General features: G+C 38.5%; 2 protein-coding genes across 2 annotated transcripts in view; one reads left to right on the forward strand and one right to left on the reverse strand.

Annotated features, from left to right (window-relative positions):
- ERICH3 (glutamate rich 3) overlaps positions 1-13,179 on the forward strand; it is a 50,089-nt gene extending 36,910 nt beyond the window's left edge. The window contains exons 10-13 of the mRNA XM_070941081.1: positions 3,185-3,601; positions 7,650-7,784; positions 11,742-13,123; positions 13,165-13,179. Coding sequence (XP_070797182.1) covers positions 3,185-3,601; positions 7,650-7,784; positions 11,742-13,123; positions 13,165-13,179 — 1,949 coding nt within the window. The remainder of the gene's footprint in view (positions 1-3,184; positions 3,602-7,649; positions 7,785-11,741; positions 13,124-13,164) is intronic.
- Positions 13,180-13,196: 17 nt separating this feature from the next.
- On the reverse strand, positions 13,197-17,529 carry LOC139315057 (pneumococcal serine-rich repeat protein-like). Its single transcript, XM_070941082.1, has 4 exons — positions 17,083-17,529; positions 13,839-16,659; positions 13,356-13,508; positions 13,197-13,240 (listed from the first exon to the last, which is right to left on the reverse strand). The coding sequence occupies exons 1-4, from the start codon at positions 17,527-17,529 to the stop codon at positions 13,197-13,199; spliced, it is 3,465 nt and encodes a 1,154-aa protein (XP_070797183.1).
- Positions 17,530-21,444: the final 3,915 nt, after the last annotated feature.

Below are 21,444 nucleotides of genomic sequence, written 5' to 3' on the forward strand. Positions count from 1 at the left end.
CTGAGCTAGGGCAACGCTCACGTGCTCACAGATATGGCTCCATGTGCCACCTGTGGGACGCGTGCCATAGGTTTGCGTCACGGCCCTATGGCAACTATTACTGTGTAGCAAAATGTCATGTCCATTGGTGGAGTTGGCCATTCATTGCTCCCCCGTTGGCCACCCATTTCGCCCTCGAGGGGAAGAGGGAGGCTTGCATGAAAAGGAGCAAGAACAGAGCCAGGATTTGCTGTTGCAGCTGCTGGTTTTGCCCATACCATGTTGACCTCTTTTTGAGAGGAAGAACAGGGCAAAGGGAAAGCGAGGAAGGCCAATCAGCAGCATTGGAAAAGGATGTGTCATTGAGGAAGGAGATATGACTGCTCATGGCCAAGATGGTCCAGATTAGGACCATTGACCAGAAGGTTTCCCTTCTCTGTACTACCCCACCATGTGAGTGTGCAAGTCTACGGTAAATTTTAAATAAAAGTGGACAAAAAAACAGGACAAATAAGGACATTTCCCTATTTCCTGTTAAAACCTACATCATTTATTAGAGCTGGACCACAGATATGAACATTATTTTGCAAATGGTCAGAAATAAACAACCCAATATCAGTCAATTGCCCAAATAAAGAAAGCTGGAAATTCTCTTGCTGAAAAGAGATTTTCCTATAGCTTTTTATGGAGAGCAGGCAGGAGACAGAGGCGCAAGGCATTTGAATATTGATTATTTTAAATAGAGCTGGCATTTGATGCCCAGAAGTGTCTGGAATTCTTCCTCATAGCTTCATGGGTTTGCTGCAATAAATCCATTTAACTGAGCTTTCATTTTGTGAGAAACACTTTCTTGCTTTGTCAACTGAGAGATGCCTGACAACAGATTATTCAGATCTGGACCACAGATTACTTAAATTTGAGCTCCCATCAAGTTCTTGACTGGCTGTATGTACTGACTAGTTACTGTATATGTTCTTTAGCTTTGCTTTCCCATCTGGAAAATTAAGATTATAACGGTTCTCTCAATGGTGATGCAGTCATTTTTATAACAGTGGCTGTAAAATATATTGCATTACATTAGTGTAAGGCAAAAGATAACTAAAACAATTCATATTAGCTCAAGCAAACTTGGCTTGTTTTACAAAAGTCTGCAAACCTTGCAGACTATTTAGAACAGCACAAATGGACATAGCAATTTGAAATATTTTCAGAAATTACAATTAATTATCTTTTAACAGTAGGCAAGACACCAGAAGTCAGAATTGCATTAAATGGAAGGCACAAGAATTAAATATATTATCACATTAAAAGTAGTGTTTTTAGGATAAAATTCTTATGACTTTCCTTGATCAGTTCTATTATAGGCATCTTTTAATAAATAGATGTTGCTTGTCAAGAATAAATGGCTAATAATAATAATAATAATAATAATAATAATAATAATAATAATAATTTGTGACACATTTTATATGTCCAGTTCACTGAGTTTCATGTTTAATGAATAAAAGAGATACATTGCAATAACTGGTGATGCACGGATTGAAGATAAGCAGCAAGAAAAAATCACAAAGTACCGGGATATGCAAATTGAAGTTGAGCGACTGTGGAAAAAGAAATGGTGTGTTGTCCCGATTGTAATTGGAGCCCTTGGAGCAATACCCAAAGGGCTACCCCGCTATTTAGAAATTCTAAATTTGCCGGACTTAAACATTTTGACTCTACAAAAAACCACCTTACTCGGAACAGCTTACATCCTCCGACGATACTTTAACAGTTCCTAGGTCCTTGGTTAGGACTCAAGCTGCTGAGCTATTAACCAGCCTCAAAGGCTGTGAATCTCACTAAAGATTAAATAATAATAATAATAATAATAATAATAATAATAATAATGATGATGATGATGATGATGGGGAGGTACATATTTTCCAGATTAATTCTGTGATCCTTTTTGAAGCGAGTCATCACATGATTGGGTCCTGTTTTACAACCATTTTTCAAAAGTTAAGTGGATCACATGGTTGTAAGACAATCCAGCTCTCCAATTGATATTGCTTGTTGGGAACCAGCTAAGAAAGTCATAAAATCACAATCACAATCATGTGACCATAAGATATGGCAGCTTCTTCATAAATGTCAGCTGGTTGCCAAGCACCCAAATTGTGATCATAGGACAGTGAGGGTGGTGCAATGGTAGTAACTTTGAGGACAGGTTGTAAATAATTTTTTCTGAGGCCATTGTAATTTTAAGCCATCATTAAATGAACAGTAGTAAATAGAGGACAACTTGTAAAGAATGTCTTTTATGTAACCAGTTCTTCAGATACAGATAGTTTTAGATGAACTGATTTAAATTGACAAATTTAATCAGTTGGCTGTAACAGCGCTATATAATGTGTAGATAATATTAATAGATGCTTGAAATTGAAATTTAGAACCTCTTTATGCCCATATCTCACTCAAGGATATATTTTCACAAATGTGTCGAGGCAACATCTTCTAGCATGAAGTCTAAGAATTCTGGGTATTATAATCCTATATCTTTGGAGATCCCCTAAGGGCTGTGTAAGGTCCTGCTTCTCCAGTTTTCTCAAGAAAGCAGAATTCTCAAGAAAGCAGAATAAAAGGAACTTTTATTGAAAGATAGTGATAGCAAAGGGAATGTAGGCAGGATCTGTAGTTTCCCGCTCAAAGCGTTAGGTTAAATCTGTGCAAGCAAAGCCCTTCCCAATGTCCAGTTCAACATCAAGCCAATCTCGAGGTGCGAAGATGTTCTGAGAACCTTGAGCAGAGAAGGTGATAACTGTCAATTTCCAGGTGCTTCGGTTTCGCTTTCTCCTGTGGTGAGATAAAGCAGATGGCTCAAATCACCTTCTTTTTGTCCTCCCTAAGATGACCTGAGGCACATTCCTTCTCTCCTCCCTATTTCCACATGAGGTACAGCAAAACAAAGCAAAAGAAACTCTGTGCACAGAATCCCCACCCCCCCACCCCAAGCCTGCCACCAGAATGGCAACATCCCTATAGAGAACTATGGGATCTGACAGGCTGCTTTAGAAAGGCTTAAACAATATTTTGCATTTCTGTGGAGAAAGGTATTTTTTTCATGCTTAATTCTAGTAGGTTTGTCTACTTGACCTCGCAAATAATGATCCCAAGGATCGGGTGCAGAAGTCTATTAAATTGTAATTGTCTTTACTCTTTGTAGGTAGAAAACAATTGCTTTCCGTCTCCGGCAGCAGCACATTATACAGCAGTGGAACCGAATCCGAGTTTGAAGGCAGGAAGCGTGATGAGGAGGAAGACATTACAGACATTCATTCAGAATGTGAAACAGAAACCACCAAATCTCAACGGGAAGGAAGTCAGGGAACTGATGTGGAAGAAGAGGAAAACTTGGGGGAAACAGAAACAGAAAGCTTGAGCACCAAGAATGTGCCAGATATCTTCTATGAAGAAAAAGTGGAGATGACCCTTCAGGACATGAGTCCGGGCCATGAGAAGCCCAAGTTTATAGGGCTGGTAGACATGGGGGAGGAGGAAGAGAAGGATAAGTTAGTGCATTTGAAAAGCAGTGCTCTAGAAGGATATCCGAGCAGGAAGCTTTCTGAAGATAAGGAAGGTGGTGAGTATGGTTTGCAGAGAGATCTGTATCAGGTTTGGTGAATACAAGTGTGTTGCTTTGTTAATTCTTAAATGAATGCTGATTTTCTGGTGCCATGTTTTGATATTGCATATGAATAAAAATCCTGCTTGAATCTTCCTAAATCTATTACTATCCTTGAATGGGGCAAGATTTTGCTTTGATATATGTGCCAGATAACTGGTAGAGTTTTGTCTTGAAATTGCCATGCTATCTTATTCTTTCAAGTGCTGGAATTGAGCACTCTTGCATATATGACTTTCGTGTGTCTTTCTCTTGTCTCCATCTCTGTTATGCATGGGACATTTGTTGACTGAATTAATTTAATTTCTAGTTAGCCAGGGGCAAATAGATGAAATGAATCTTAGATCAGTGAATATGCCTGGAATTGATAATGACCATCATTGAAATCGTAGTTGTAGAATTTGTACAAAAAGAACAAAATCAAAGTAGTTGTGTATCTTTTGTAAAGATTCAGAAACATAGAATCTAAAACAAGTTTTTGTGTCTTTTTATCATTTGGAACAATGAATTGGGAGCCACAAATACAAGGTATTTTTTCAGATTGTTCATGATCATAGAGAATATGGATTGCCATATTTAGGTTATCCTTCTTTATTCTCTATTAGATTATTTGACCATCTCGGCTACCATTGCCCAATACAACCTTTCCAACCTGTCGCCCACTAAATATATTAGGCTACAATATCCAGAATTGTAACCCATGTGCTTATTTTTGTGAATCATAAAATACATATTATTTACATGATCATTCCTCCCTTTGGCAAGAAAGATAAAAATATTCTATTTTGTTTTAATTTAGCTTGTGATGGAAATATTGTAAGGGTGAATCAATTCATACTAATTAGCATGCTATCAGTGGTGATGCATTCATGAAAGAAAGCCATAAGTCATACTAATATTTTTGATTTGTGGTTTGGAATATGTTCCTTGGATGGTGATACATTATGTTCTTGCTTGATTTAATAGATTTTGATAGATTGTTTCATATTACTTTGTGTTACTGGATTTACTAGTTTGTCAGGGGCAGAAGATTATAAAATGTAATTGTTTGCTAGCATTTTGGTGCTGGAGTGCTTTTCATTGCCTTGCAATTTTTTATGTATAAAACATGGAGGAATATTGAAAAAAATACAGAGCTGGATAATTATGCTGAATTATTTATAGGTGTTTAGTTGGTTGAGATACTTTCCTTCATCCATATGCTAGGTTTTCAATATGAGTGACTTTGCAATTACACTGTTAGATGAGATGAATATTTAAGTACAACTGAGGAATGAAATTAACCACTTAAGAAGAATACATATAGAATTACATATTCTAATATTAAATGCAAGTGTGGAGAAATCATGTAGGTTGAGTCAATGGCCTGCCCCAGATTTTATCATAAAAGAATATCGTCGTTTCTGTTTTGCTCATACCATGATCATTAAATGACTGTGCAATGGTTTTAGTTTTCAGTGAGTACAGCATTTAGCAGTCTCTTCAGATTCTGTTGCTGTGATTGAACATAGTAAAAATGTCAGCTACCAACACCTCTTTAAAAGAAGTTTTACAAGGTAGTAGTAAATGATATGGTATGCCTTGATGAATGTCCTGGCAAACAAAGAAAAATTTGTTCCTTAACATTTTCTGAATGGGAATGTGAGGGGATACATGAACTTTCTAATGGATGATTTTGAAGATTGTTTTGGGAACAGCAATATATTCAACCTTGGCAAATCGTTAAGACCATATCATGCTTAATTAACCTATTAGGTTGTGGTAAGAGATCAGATTCTAAGAATGGCCTGAAGTTCAAATGCTGTGATCAGTTTTGGTCACATCCCTTTATTCACAGAACAATCATCCATACACAAAATGACTCCCCTGTTTTAAAGTAGGCCTCAGATTGCAACATTTACCAATAGTCAGAGAAAAAAAGTTTATAACAGTAGCCCAGAAGTGACATATAAAAGAAGCATATATGTGAAAATGATGCAAGCATATTCTCCCTTAGAAATGTATTACAGGTAGTACTTCTCAAAGGCCCGTCAATTGAATGAATCTTATTTTTTAGCATGTTGCCTAAATTCAGTGTGAGAGGCATCAACTCTTCTCCCTTTTTTTTTTGCTAAACTTTTAGCTTCCCATTGAGTTTCAGGCACCAGTTGATTACATCTGCATATTTTAGCTGTTTTGCATTTTTTAAAAACCATGAGTAAGGTTAGGTTTAATGGGTTAGAGTAATATTTTCCAACATTGGTAATTTAAATATATGTGGACTTTTGCTCCCAGAGTTCGTCCAGTTAGCAAGCTGGTTGGGAAATTTAGGGATTTGAAGTCCACACATTTTCAAGTTTTCAAGTTGAGAAACACTAGGTTAGGGTTAGGGTTAGGGTTAGGATTAGGGTTAGGGTTAGGGTTAGTTGATAGTTACAGTACCTCTTCAAATATATGTGTACGATAGCCATGATAACAAAGATCTCAGACCAATTGATTAGGTCCATGGTGGGCAAAAACTTTCAGATGAGATTTTAACACTGTTGGCAGGGAAACAAAGGAAGAAAACTTAGACATTAACCCACAGAAATTTATATATGTGCAAATGTTGTGAGGGTCTTCTAATTATTGAAAGTCCTCAATGCTAGTTGTATCCTTCACGGTTGGATCAGTGGCAGGTTGTTTAGGATTCATTGTAGCCTTAAACTGCACATTGCAATGTCTTATCTACCTTGCTTACATTGTAGAGATAAAATAAAGGAATCTCCATACACCAAACAGGATTTACTTCATTATACATATATTAATCTATAGGTGATGTGGCAATGTTAAAAAAGTTCCTACAAAATAGCAATAGCACCTAGACTTATATACCACTTCATAGTGCTTTACCACCCTCTCTAAGTGGTTTACAGTGGTTTGCCCCCAACAATCTGCATCCTTGTTTTACCGACCTCAGAAAGATGGAAGACTAAGTCAACCTTAGTCAGGATCGAATTGCTTTCAGTCAGCAGAATTAGCCTGCAATACTGCATTCTAGCCACTGCACCACCAAGGCTCATGCATGAGTAGGGTGTCCAGATTCAAGGAGAGCCTTCAGTATTTTCCTTTTTAAAAAGACAAAACATAAATGCTGAAGATCATTTTTTTTTTTTACTCTTACAGAGCAATTTCTTTCTCTCTCCTTTAATGGCATTTTGGACAGAAGAAAAAAATGTGCTGTTGTTTAGAAAATCATAGTTTCTGAGCTGATAGGAATAAGATATTAATAATAAACATTTTGTTATAAACAAGTGAAATCTAATTATTAACATAATAAAGTTACAGTGAAAATATTAGTATTCCTTTAAACTGTCATGGAAATAATAATAATAATAATAATAATAATAATAATAATAATAATAATAATAATAATAATAATAATAATACTATAGAACTGCGTAGCCGAACTGCATATATGCACATGTTGAGCATGTGGGGATTTGCATCCAGCCTTTCCTGTTCATCAAAATGAGACAAAACTTGCAAGTTATTTTACTTCCTTAAGGAATTAACAAAACTATTGGAATTGTGTCAGGAAGCTTAGTATTCAAAGATGCCCTTAGTTTATCTGTGATGGAATAATAGCTTTTCAATTGTATTGTTCCTATTCCTGTTCTTGTTGTTATTCGTATCCTGCCTTCAAGATACCTTTGTTTTTAATTTGTGCACAAATTAAAACCATTTCTGAACAAAGGTGACCTTACATCTTGGTGGTATTTGAAAGTGGTGAGTGCTTTGTGTAATTTTTGCATGGGAGAGATAGCATTGCATGAAATTTTCATTGCCTAAAGAACGAATGATGTTTATTGTTTATATGTGTACATAATTCATTTTTAAAGTAAAGAATTTTGCTGGATCTTAATTGCCATCCTTAGCTAGTTGTAGAGTAATTGTAAGCTCATTTTATGTTCAAGGATGGCTTATTTTATTTTATTTTATTTTACTTTGCTTTCTCTTTTGCTCTCTTTTTATGATTTTTTTGAAGATCGTAAATCGGTCAGAGAGAAAATAGCTGAGGCTATTGAAAAAGATCAGCTTTTGAGTTCTGAACCTGAACCTAGTGATTACAGTACAGAGGATGAAGAAGAACACATAGCAGCTGCTCAAGGTAAATTTGAAGGTAAATTCTACTGTTGCATGGAATCTGTCTTCAATATTTCTTTCTAGTTAAATGCTGTGTCAAATTGATGTTTTACAGCTTATATTTTATATTTTCATATTTTTCTTCTTTTTCTCTCTTCCATAGGGGGAAAAAGTTTCTCAATCACTACTGTCTTCCTCAGGAAATAGTGATCTTTGAAGCTGCTTCACCTTCAACCCCTTCCTTGCACACATCACTCTATGTGCTACAAAATTCTTATACAGGCAGGGAACTCAGATATAACTTAGGTCAGGAACAACAACTGTAGACTTCATTGGGCCTTCCCCAGTCTTAGAATAACCCAGATTGGTGTTTCTTAAAGTTGGCCACTTTAAGATGTATGGACTTCAACTCCCAGAATTCTCCAGCCAACATGAAGTCCACACATCTTAAAGTGGCCAAGGTTGAGAAAAACTGGCCTAGATTATCTTTGCTGGCACAATAGCTGATATTTGGCTGCATAGTTACAGTCTTTTTTCTTGTCAGTTAAAGTTCAAATGAATGTAGTCAATCTGAGGTTGAATGCATCAGTTTTATCTTTTAATTTGCCAAACCCGCCCAGTTCTTACATATAAGTACACGTGGTTGATCTTATCATTAATGGTGACAAGATTGTATCACCAAATATATTCCCTGCACCTACTGGAAGTCAACTTTTAAAAAAAGGACCCTGCCCACCTGACATTGCTTCTTTGTTCATCTCTTAGACTATCCAACAATTGTGCATGTTAAGTGGGCATTTTTGCCATCACATGAACACAAAGTAAACAGGTCACATTTTAGGATCTTCTGTAGCTCTGTATTATATGGAAAAAACATAATAATGAGATGAAATTGTCTTAAATTATTGAAGCCTCTGAGGAATCCTCAAAAGGAACTCTCTGGGACTTTACAAATAATGTCACACTCCTATTCTAGAGTGTTTTAAGAATGGGTAGAGTCCAAGTCAGATTTTAACAGCTGTTTATTCTCCCTGATAGTGAATTGAAATCTCAGCCATGCAAAATCCAGTCATAAGTATAGTAGGAGAAAAATGTAAATACTTGACAAGTTTTCATGCTGTTGCTAGAGGGGAAGTATTTTATGCACATCAGGTGGTGCAATCATATTTTCAATATACTTTATGCAATTCTGATTGCCTGTTGTGGGAACTCAGCAATTTTGGTTTCTAAACTGTGCTTTATGGCTTAGCATTATGCATGACCTTCAGCTGGGATTTATTGAACAAATCATGTTATTAATGTTCATGAAGAAACCTATAAATATATACAGATGTTGAGTTTTATTTGATATTATAAGGAAATGAAAGTCAGTATCAGTTACTTATCTTCTGTAATGTATAGTTTGGGCCTTAAGTGCCGAAATCCCCAACGTTGGGATACATGTTAGAGTGACAGCCTCTTCATGAGACTGACCAGCAGGTAAGAGTTTAGATGCTTTCTTCCACTTCACACAATACCATACAAATTTTACTGCTCCTATAAACCATTTTGTCAGAAGGCAAATTGAGGTTTTCTTAATAATATTATGCTTTTTTTCCTTTTTATTCTCTGGGCTGAATTATAAGCACTTTAGCTCTGTTCCCTAAGAAACAAGTTTTGATTCCAAGATATATCTCATTTGATTGGATTGTTCATTGAAAGTCACATACAGTATAAAGGTCTAGATGGATGCTATCAGCACTTCAATTTCAACAGTTTTTAGTGCCAAGTACTTAAATTATGCAAGCATACAGGTCAGAAAGGTCTATAAGAATCTATCTTCTTACAGATATTCTATTATAATATTTTCCTTAATCTTTTAAGGTTTTAGAAGACAATTTATTGAACATAATTAATAATGAGTACATTGAGAGTTTGTACAGTATTTCCAATTAAAGTAAAAAGACTTCAGTGTAAACAGAATTAGGCAACAATGCAAAAATAAAATTCTATGAAAATCCATTGGACATTATGTTTGTATGTAGTCCCGTATTACTTGTTGCACATAATTCTCACTGAAATCAGTGGGAAAAGTAAATCCCAAATCAATTAGATTTCATTATTCTCAAATAGGCTTAACACTATTTTTCTATATATATTCTGATGAGGCACTGTTACTTTTTTGGCTTCACAAAATGACGACTTATTCCCATCCAGATCAGAATATTTTATTGTTCCTCACACTTCCTCCTGGGTGGATCCTATGTTGTTGTTCTGATATTTCTAGAAAGCAGTTATAAGGCTTCTAGGTCAGATATATTTACACATAACAGTCAAAAAATCAACAAGAGAGGAGCAACCATAAAAAGGATCATACCACAAACACACAAGGAGCAGGACTTTATTTGTGGCTTCTCCATCTTAAATTTTAACCCCTTGCAGACACTCTGTTCTTGGTCCCATGTAGCTATATCTCACTTCCTACTAATCAGCATTTTTAATTCACTTGTTTTAACTACATGAAAAGTCACATTCATATGAACCTAAATGTACATTTAAACGTATATCATTTTCTAAAAAGCTAGGAATTGTTTTATGATAGATCCAGGAGGTATAGAACATTGCAATTTTTAGAAAGAAAGTTTTTGGAAACATTATGATATTTGGAAAGAAATTATTATGCCAGATATTCAATCCATTCATTTTCTCCCTTATGCTTGTATTTGTATAGACACAAAGCCTTGAGGTGGGCAATAATTTCATTTCATTGCAACTAGGACCAAGCTTATTTTGCAGAGTCTAGACTATGATGTTGTCTAAAGCATTTGATTTTACAATAAATTCTCAGTTATTTTGATGTAGGGCTACACTTTTTTTCAAGATATATCATTTTTGTGTATATCTGTGTGCACATTGACCTTTAATGTTTGATTTAATGCATTTCAAAACCTTTATATTCCTTTTTTCTTTATATATTTTTATTTTTTCAGAAAGTTAAAATGCAAACTCAAAAAAAAAAAAGGAAAGAAAGAAGGAATTTTGCAAAAACCCCAAAAACATGATTAATCAAAAATATGTAAATCAGTCGAATAGCTTTCACTATCAGAAAGTGCGTTATCTCGCCACCAACTTCTTAGAGCAAAAGTGAAAGTGGATTAAAGTTCCAAAGTAAACAGTAAGAAAATAAAAAAATTATAAAAATCTAGCAAGGGGTTATAGATAGGTTGACATTCAATCAGCCTATTAGCGTAAATAAAAAAATAAGAAAAGCCCAGGTATGCTTAAAAAAAACTGAAGGGGAAAGATGATAAAAGACCTGACCCTCCAATCTCTCCTACTAAGAATTGTGGTCATCTTCTCCAAAGACACACAATCATTTTAGGGTCATTCTGGGTCATTCCTAATGCTCCCATTCAAATCTAGGGAGCAGCTTTGGCTGCACAATCAGCTGTTTGTCTGCAAGAGAAAAGAGATCACCTGCCACCATCTTGGGGGCAAAAACTTTATATTCCTATAATATTAATTTTCTATAACTCTTTTCTTTTTATGGACCTTTTCTGACCTGGAGAACTTCTAATTGATTTATCATTTTTGTAATCCAACTTCAGTCATATGGACACTCTTCAATACTTTATAATGTTAGTTTGCAGAGGAAAAGGAAGGCTTTGCTGGGAATGTTTTTTGTGTAAAAGAAGTAGCAAAATTAGTAGTGTAGGAGGAATATCAGGCAGTTTGTAAAGTAGACTAATAATGAACCATACAAGAGCCAGTTTCCAGAACACTCTTTTCTCTTAACTAATGTAGAATAACGTGGGACCAGAAAATTAACTTGTCCAGTTTACCATTATATTGTAATTGCTCTCAGGTTAATCCAAGAAGCAAAGCCACTGATGGCTATCCATTCAAAATGGATGGGCCAACAAGGGCAGGTGAAACACATGTCAATGCATTTTTTTAAAATGCCACACTGATAAAATTGTCACAATTACAACTCATACTGTGCTTATTTTAATAGTGCCAGATGGAGTTTCCTTGGCAAAACGATCAAGAAGGACTGAATCGCAAAAGGCTGCAGAGCAATTGAAAAAAGAGAGAGAGATGATGGGCAAGGAAGGAATACATGAGGAAGAAGAGCTTGTAGTTGGCAAGGGCCCCAAAGAAGCAGCTCTAACAGAAGAACTGCTAGCCCCCCAAAGACCAAGTCTTAGAGGAGACCAGGAACTAAAACCTGAACTTGTGGCAGGAAAAAGAGAATGGGGGAGAGAACCCATAGAATCAGAACCGGCCAGTTTAGAAAAAGAAATAATCCTCAAGGATGGAAAAATGGAGAGCATGGCAAAAGCAGAAGAAATGGCAATAGAACATAAAGCTGCTGACAGAGAGAAGGTTCTAGGGGGGTTTAGATCAGAAGAGGAAGAAGCTGAAGACGCCCAAAGAGCAGCAAAGAGAGAAGAACATGTGCGATGGAGCATCCCTGAGGGACAAGGGGCAGAGGTGACTGAGGTACCAAAAGCTTTAAAGACAAGAGAATTAGAAGGAATTAAGGCAGTGGACAGAGACATGCTTGAAGCAAAAGAAAAGATGAAAGGAGAATATGAGACAGCTAAAGATTGGGAGGCAACATTTGCAGAAAAGATCAGTATGGGAGAGGTACCAGATAAGGTGGCAGAAGCTGAACCCAAAGAAAAGGTAATTTTTCAAGAAAAAAAAGATAAAGCAGAGGCCGGAAAAAAAGCTGACCTAATGGGAAAGGAAAGAAAGGATGAGGCATTTTTGAGGAAAGATGAAGAGGGAAAATATGAATTGAGGCCCATTTCCCCCATGGAAGCAAAACTTAGTCCACCACAATTAAAAATGGAAGATGTTCTCTATGAAGATGAAAAAGCAGCTGCTGCAGAAAAGGCAATCACTGGTGGAAGAGAGGTTCCATCTGAGATTGGAGAAACAGTCCAAGACATTTCATCCAGATGGGATGAAGATTTATACCAAGAATATCCAGATGTGACTGGAATGAAAGCCATATCTACGGAAGATTTAACCCTCAAGAAAATAAAGCCTTTGGTGGAAGAGGCCTTCCTCGACCATGAAATTGAAATAACCGAGGAAGACAAGTTAGCAGGCAAACCATATTCTGAAAAAGAGAAAGGCAGACAAGCAAGAGCAAAAGATATTTTGGGAATTGAGCAAACAGCCCAAGGAGAAAAGGCTGTAGTACAACCTGTAGAAAGAGAAGCTGAAGAAAGAGGAAGACAAGAGAGGCTAAAGTCCAGAATAGCAGCTTCAGAAGAGAAATTGGACTTGGAGAAAGAAGGGCTTTATATTGAACCTGGCTTAGAATCTATGGCAGTGCTGATGGAAGAATTAGCGAAGAAGGAAAAGGAAAAAGGAGAGATATGGGTTGAAGAGGCAAAAGGAGAAATAAAAGGATTGTCTCCAAGACAGAAAATGATTGAAGAACAACAGAAAGCACTCAGAAGAAAGACAGAAATTGAAGAGGGGGGACCTGAGATGGCACTTAAAGAAGAGGCAGAAATAGATGGGATAGAAGTTAAAACTAAAGGGAAAGTAGGAAAAGGAGAGGTAGGAAAGAAAATGGAATATCCATGGGAAGCAGAAGGAGACATGGCACTTAAAAGGGAGGCAGAAACTGGAGAGGCTAAAATCAGTGTGGGACTTGAGGGTGAGTTAGAAGTCACAGAGGCAGAAGCTGACATGACACTTAAAGGGGAGGCAGAAAGAAGACTTACCAAAGCTACATTGCTACCCAAAGCCGGTTTAGATGCTGAAGAAGCAAAAGCTTACAAAACACTTAAAGGGGAGGCAGAAACTGAACGTGTCAGAGCTAAGATGGGCCCTAGAGGGGAGTTATATCCTGAAGAAGCAGAAGCGGAGATGATATTTGAAAGAGAGGAAGAAACTGGACGTGTCAAAGTTAAGGTGGGACCTAAAGGGGAGTTATATCCTGAAGAAGCAGAAGCTGAGATGATATTTGAAAGAGAGGCAGAAACTGGACATGTCAAAGTTAAGGTGGGGCCTAAAGGGGAGTTATATCCTGAAGAAGCAGAAGCTGAGATGACACTTGAAAAAGAGGCAGAAATTGGACGTGTCAAACCTAAGGTGGGACCTAAAGGGGAGTTATATCCTGAAGAAGCAGAAGCTGAGATGACACTTGAAAAAGAGGCAGAAATTGGACGTGTCAAACCTAAGGTGGGACCTAAAGGGGAGTTATATGCTGAAGAAGCAGAAGCTGAGATGATATTTGAAAGAGAGGCAGAGCCTGGACGTGTCAAAGCTAAGGTGGGGCCTAAAGGGCAGTTATATCCTGAAGAAACAGAACCTGAGATGACACTTGAGAGAGAGGCAGAAACTGGACGTATCAAAGCTAAGGTGGGACCTAAAGGGGAGTTCCATGCTGAAGAAGCAGAAGCTGAGATGACACTTGAAAGAGAGGCAGAGCCTGGACGTGTCAAAGTTAAGGTGGGACCTAAAAAGGAGTTATATCCTGAAGAAGCAGAAGCTGAGATAACACTTGAAAGAGAGGCAGAGCCTGGACGTGTCAAAGCTAAGATGGGACCTAAAGGGGAGTTATATCCTGAAGAAGCAGAAGCTGAGATGGCACTTGAAAGAGAGGCAGAACCTGGACGTGCCAAAGCTAAGGTGGGACCTAAAGGGGAGTTATATGCTGAAGAAGCAGAACCTGAGGTGACGTTTAAAAGGGAGGCAGAGCCCGGACATGTCAAAGCTAAGGTAGGACCTAAAGGAGAGTTATATCCTGAAGAAGCAGAAGCTGAGATGGCACTTGAAAGAGAGGCAGAACCTGGACGTGTCAAAGCTAAGATGGGGCCTAAAGGGGAGTTATATCCTGAAGAAGCAGAAGCTGAGATGGCACTTGAAAGAGAGGCAGAACCTGGACGTGTCAAAGCTAAGGTGGGACCTAAAGGGGAGTTATATCCTGAAGAAGCAGAAGCTGAGATGGCACTTGAAAGAGAGGCAGAACCTGAACGTGTCAAAGCTAAGGTGGGACCTAAAGGGGAATTATATGCTGTAGAAGCAGAACCTGAGGTGACGTTTAAAAGGGAGGCAGAGCCCGGACGTGTCAAAGCTAAGGTGGGACCTAAAGGGGAGTTATATGCTGAAGAAGCAGAAGCTAAGATGACACTTGAAGGAGAAGCAGAAACTGGACGTGTCAAAGCTAAGATGGAACCTGAAGGAGAATTATATGCTGAAGAAGCAGAAGCTGAGATGATATTTGAAAGAGAGGCAGAACCTGGAACTGTCAAAGATAAGGTGGGACCTAAATGGGATTTATATGCTGAAGAAGCAGAACCTGATATGACACTTGAAAGAGAGGCAGAACCTGGACGTTTCAAAGCTAAGGTGGGACCTAAAGGAGAGTTATATCCTGAAGAAGCAGAAGCTGAGGTGATGTTTAAAAGGAAAGCAGAACCTGGACATGTCAAAGCTAAGATGGTGCCTGAAGGGGATTTATATGCTGAAGAAGCAGAACCTGATATGACACTTGAAAGAGAGGCAGAACCTGGACGTGTCAAAGCTAAGGTGGGACCTAAAGGGGAGTTATATCCTGAAGAAGCAGAAGCTGAGGTGACGTTTAAAAGGGAAGCAGAACCTGGTCGTGTCAGAGCTAAGGTGGTGCCTGAAGGGGAGTTATATGCTGAAGAAGCAGAAGCTGAGCTGACGTTTAAAAGAGAGGCAGAAACTGCACATGTCAAAGCTAAGGTGGAACCTATAGGGAAGTTATATGCTGTAGAAGCAGAAGCTGAGGTGACATTTAAAAGGGAAGCAGAAACTGGACGTGTCCAAGCTAAGGTGGTACCTAAAGGAGATTTATATGCTGAAGAAGCAGAAGCTGAGATGACACTTGAAAGAGAAGCAGAAATTGGATTGATTAAAGCTAGGGTGGTACCTAGAGGGGAGTTATATGCTGAAGAAGCAGAAGCTGAGGTGACAATTACATGGCAAGCAGAGATCGGACAAGTTAAAGCTAAGGTGGGACCTAAAGGGGAGTTAGATACTGAAGCAGCAGAAGCTGAGTTGACAGTTGCATGGAAAGCAGAAACTCGACAGGTCAAAGCTAAAATGGCACCTAAAGAGGAGTTATATGTTGAAGAAGCAGAAGCTGAAATGATACTTAAAAAAGAGGCAGAACCTGAACAACTGGACAAGGTGGTAACTGAAGGGTGGTTAGATGTTGGAGAAGCAGAAGCTGAGGTGACAGCTAAGGAAAAAGCAGAAACTATAGAGGCAGAATCTGATAAGATAGCTGAAAGGGAATTAGAAGTCGAAGTGGCCGAACTTGAGGGGACACTTAAAAAGGGGACAGAAGGCAAGGTTGCCTTGAAGTGGAAGCCAGAAACTGGAGAGGTAGAGGCTGAGATGATATCTAAAGGGGAATTAGAAGTTGAAGAAGCAGAAGCTGAGTTGACATTTAAAGAAAAGGCAATAGAGAAAGCACTTAAACAGAAGGCAGTAATTATAGAGGAAGAGGCTGATGTGATACCTAAAGAGGAATTAAAAGTCAAAGAGGCAGAAGCTGAGGGGACACTCAAAAGGAAGGCAGAAACTGGACTGGCCAAAACTAAGATGGTGCCTAAAGGGGAGTTAGGTCCTGAAGAAGCAGAAGCCGAGATGACACTTAAGAGGGAAGGAAAAACTATAGAAGCAGAGTCTGAAATGATAGCTGGAAAGGACTTAGAAGCAGAAGAGGCAGAAGCTGAGGGGATACTTAAAAAGAAGGCAGAAGGCAAGATAGCCTTGGAACAGAAGGCAAAAACTGTAAAGCCAGAGACTGAGGTAGCATTTGAAGAGGAGGCAGGAATTGAAGTTGTACCAAAAGAACAGGAAGCAGAAACAGAAGATTCAGAAGCAAAGGGAGAACTACTTTCTGTGGTCATAGGATCTCTAAATGAAACCACCTTTGGAGAGCAAGGGTTAGTAACCAGGAGAGAAGAAATTATAGCAGAAATAAAACATACTTCTGAATCAGCCCCACAAAAAGAAGCATTTGCTGGAGGAGATATGAAAAAGCAGGAAATGAAAAAAGAACCTGGTCTCCAAACTGGAGTATCTGACGAAGCTGAAACAAGGGAAACATTTCTTTACATGGAAGTACAGGAGGAAGTCATAGCTCCTGAAGAAGAGAAGGAACAGGATGAATCAGACACAGGAGAAGAGATGAGAGAAGGAATGATAACACTTGCAGATGTAGAAGAAGCTCTCTTAATAGGGATACAGCAGCTGATAACAGAAGTATCACAGATCAATGAAAAAGAAAAAGATAAAGAAGAACCTCTGATGGAAAGATCAGCAGAAGAAGAATCAATTCAGGAGTGTCCCACGAGTGAAGATTTTTTTGCTGTTGTAGTAGAAGAAGAAAGGGAGACCATTGAGAGCAGTAACAGTGAAGGAGAAGGAACAGGAGAGCCTTCGGAAGAAGGAACAGGAGAGCCTTCGGAAGAAGGAACAAGGGAGCCTTCGGAAGAAGGAATAGGGGAGCCTTCGGAAGAAGGAACAGGGGAGCCTTCGGAAGAAGGAACAGGAGAGCCTTCGGAAGAAGGAACAGGAGAGCCTTCGGAAGAAGGAACTGGAGAACCTTCGGAAGAAGAAACAGGGGAGCCTTCAGAAGAAGGAACAGGGGAGCCTTCAGAAGAAGGAACAGGGGAGCCTTTCGAAGGAACAGGGGAACCTTCAGAAGAAACCCCTTCAGATGAAAAAGATGGAAATATAAACTGCGAAATGGGATTGGAGGAGACTACAGATGAAACCATCACAATGACAAATACCATTCTTTGGAGCTCCCAGGAGTATGAAAGAAAGTGTCACCAAGATCCTACTGGATCTGACTGAGAAGACAGACACCTAGACTGAAGGTGAGCATGTGCTGATATATAAATTCCCTTCTCACGTCTATGAGTAGTGTATGTCTTCTTCAATTTCAGGTCCTCTACTATAGGTCTGGGAGTTTGATGGTTCTAATATACTGCATATCAGACCAGAAAACAGCAGTGGTGATAGATGTAGTGGCATTAAGCAGGGGTCTCCAACCTTGGCAACTATAAGACTTCAATATAAGAATTCAATTCTGGGAGTTGAAGACAACAAGTCTTAAAGTTGCCAAGGTTGGAGACCCCTGGTATTAAGTGACAGCAACATCAGGAAGGAGTATGAGAAGTTGGAGAATATCAGGGCCTGAAGGAGAAAACAGAGAGGATGTGGAAATAAAGACCAAAGTGGTCTCAAAATGATGGTAAGAGCACTTGGAGCTGTGACTCTTAAGCGGGTGAGTGGCTTCATCAGATTCCATGAACAACATCAGAAATCTCTGCCCAGAAGAGTGCAGTGCTAAGAACAGCTAAGGTACTGTGCAAAATTCTCAAAGTCCCAAGTTTCTGGTAGAGGACCCCAGATTGAGGAAGATGCAAACAACTCATAGGGGTGAGAAGGGAAATTTTAAATTATTATATACAGTATTTGTCAAATCATGTCTACTGTCTGAGCTCTGGCCCACGTGTGTCATGAATTAATTAAATGTATTAAGGCTTGCTTCACACTGGCCCATAATATGGTGTGACTTTCATTTGGCTTATTATCTGAAGCTCTCCACTGTGGTCTGTCAACTGTGGGGTATAGTGTACATTTATATATAAACCCAGCCAAGAACATTTCTTCAATAAACCATGCTCAACCATATGTGAATTAATTAATCCTAGTAATTCACTGGGGATAAATATTTAATTCTTGAAATGATTGTAGGTTAGAGTTATTTAAATAAGTTATTTACTAATTGATTTAGCACCTTGAAACCATGTTTCCTGATGAGTTTATAGCAGTTTATGGGACAAGGTTTATTACTGTATTCCACTGTAGTTAATGTTTTCAGTACTGTTATTTGAGCTATAGATTTGGTGTTTAATTAAAGTTGGGTTTTTTTCTGCACAGCTAGTTCGTTTATCTAACTTAGCAATAGGTTGCATACTAGATGCCCCAAGTGGTGAGAAGATTTTGGGTGGACAGTGCTGATCTGGATTTGGCTTCCTTTGATGCAGAAGATCTTTGATGATCTACCTAGTACTAGTACCTAGTACTAGTACCTGATGATCTACCTAGTACTAGTTCAGTACTACTTGAGCTTCTTTGAAAATAAAGCTCAACATACAGTTTAAGCATTTCAAAAAGCATTACATTACTGTCCGATCAATCATCCAGAGGAAAGCACCTCTTTGTCTGTAGATAGACAATACTAGCTGATAGACCTTGGATTTCCTCTTCCTCCTCAGTTTCATATTCAGATTGTACTTAAATCATTCCTAGCTGGTGGAAAAGAGCGAGGGAGAGAAAGATACATTTTCCCAAATGCTAAAGTTGTCCCGAGCTATTTCTTTGTCATTCTCAGCCACTTATGTGCAATTTCTGCCTGACAATGGCAGTTTGGTCTGCTGATCAATAGGGCACTTTAATATGTCCTTCTGGCCGCAATAATTCTTTTTCTAAACCCTCAACTTAAAATTGAACTCCTAAGTATTTTCTTCAAATACTTGGTGTGCTCCAGATGTAGAACCTTTGAGTTTCCCCACCACACGTCTGGTCTATCATCACATCTCTGTTCTTCTAAAGGAGTCCAGTTAATGGGATACCAAAGCGACCTACCACATTATAGTATTTTCTAGTTGGAATCTCACCCTCTGCTGCTGGCCATAAACCATTAACTTGAGACTGAGGCCAGAGCTACACTTTTTGCTTGCCCCGTTGCCAATAAAGGCCACTTGCTACTTCTTATTGTGCCATAGAAAAAGTGAGCCTGTACCTGCATATGAATCAATTGAAAGCCAAGAAAGCCACTGCAATGTTACCTCATTAGCATAGATCTCTCCTTCCTGATATAAAAGTAGAAAAGAAAGGCTCAGGTAGTTTGCTTCTAAAAGTGCTAAAGTTCCCTAACTTCAAATTCTGAATCACAAGATACGCTAATCAGAAACTAAATATTAAATGGTAAATGGCATGCTAATTATTGTTTGCATGTGAACCGTTCTTAGATTTAAAAACAGCCCTGTCCTCCACTAAAATTGAGAAAGAATATGTCCCTCTTTAATGGGCTCGATTAAAATAAATCCTCATTTTTGCTGCCTTAAGAATCACTGCTATTTTTAAAATTGCTGGGGCTGTACTTGTCTCTTTTAAATTTCCAAACAATTATCTTCTGTATGAGTGTTTCTCAATCGTGGCAACTTTAAACTGTGTGGACTTCAACTCCCAGAATTGCTGAGGAATTCTGGGAATTGAAGTCCACACAGCTTAATTGGCAAGGTTGAGATACACACTGCTTTGTACCCTGTAAACCAGGGCTGTTAAACTCACGGCCCATGGTGGCCACGCCCAGTTTAGCAAAGGAGAAAAAAGTCCCAATACGTCACATGACGCCGCCGTGACAACCTGAGTTTGATACCCCTACTGTAAACTAATATTGTATTTGTTTGTTTTCCCAGAATGCTTTGGGGTTGGAACTTCCCATCTCATCATTGCTGCCTCAAGACTTGGTGGAAACACAGACTTATTCAAGCATCTTCTTCTATTCTTTTGATGCTTGCCATCCATCTTTCCATTGTTGTTCTGATTACCATGATCATTTAGTAACTTTTTTCAAGGAAATCATTCTAGATCGGTGCCACCTGGGGTAACTGCCCTCTTTGATTCCTTCACACATATCTGCCACTATGCACCAGGACTGCTCCAGACAAATGAAATCCTAGCTAGCCTATTTCATTAATAGCATTCCTTTATAATTCTGAAAATAATAATGATGAGGCCTGTATAACAGCTGCCACACATTTCTTTTAAAAACAAAACAGAAATATTATGTAATGGGAACTTTCCCAAAATCAACCAGCTAATTCTGCTGCACAGTAAGAGTCACTTGAAGTCTTTATGTAAAACAATAAAACACCTGCAAACAGATTTGAACATTTATATGTATTTTATTGCCTGCCTTCTTCCCTCTGTATTTTAGGTCTTCTTTTTAAATTTAGCCTAAGCTAGGGAAGTGCTTGAAGTTCACTCACATTCTCCAAAAAGTCATACAGAGTGACTCCTGTTAAGCTTCTCAAAAGATTGTCACTGGTCTTGAACTTAATTCTGTACATAATGTAGAAGGTATAGCCAAATTGATTGATACCATAGCTAAAAGGGGAGTTGCATCATTTGTAAAGATCGATATAGGGAATCCTCAAGTTGCAACCATAATGGAGCCTGCCCTTAATGCAGTGGTGAAATGCACTTACCTTAGCTACCAGTTTGGGAATGTGAACGTGCGCAGAGTCTTCTGCGCATGTAGAGAGGGTCAAAAACGGGATGTAAGGATGTCTCGGTGGGTGGGCAGAGCCTCCCACCACCGGTGCTACCGATTTGTGCGAGCCAGATAGAACCATCTGAATTTCACCACTGCCTTAATGGTTGTAACTTATAATGGTCATAATGCAGGTCAGTTATGTGACTGACATAATTTTATGACCTTTTTTTGCAGTAATTAAGTGAACCCTACAGTCATTAAGTAAACCTATGGTTCTCTATTATGCGTTTTTCCCCCCGAACCAGAAGTAAATGCTGGTTTTTGGCAAAACCATCATAAAATGTGGTCCCATGAACTGCAGGATGTTGCAAATGGCCATAAATGAGCCCAGTTGTCGAGTGCCCAAAATGTAATCACA

This window comes from Pituophis catenifer, unplaced genomic scaffold (genome assembly GCF_029215685.1).
Source record: "Pituophis catenifer annectens isolate HBS135680 unplaced genomic scaffold, rPitCat1.0.hap2 SCAF_3, whole genome shotgun sequence".
Lineage (NCBI taxonomy): Eukaryota > Metazoa > Chordata > Lepidosauria > Squamata > Colubridae > Pituophis > Pituophis catenifer.

What these genes read in the sequence shown, in the direction of transcription:
- LOC139315057 (XM_070941082.1), bottom strand. Translation starts at nt 17,529, where the DNA reads ATGGTATTTGTCATTGTGATGGTTTCATCTGTAGTCTCCTCCAATCCC. An exon ending in CAGCAAAAAAATCTTCACTC is followed by an intron (nt 16,660 to 17,082) that starts GTGGGACACTCC and finishes TGCTCTCCAAAG; the next exon opens with GTGGTTTCATTTAGAGATCC. An exon ending in AGTTTCTGCCTCCCTTTTAA is followed by an intron (nt 13,241 to 13,355) that starts GTGCCATGTCTC and finishes CTCTTCTTTAAG; the next exon opens with TGCCATCTCAGGTCCCCCCT.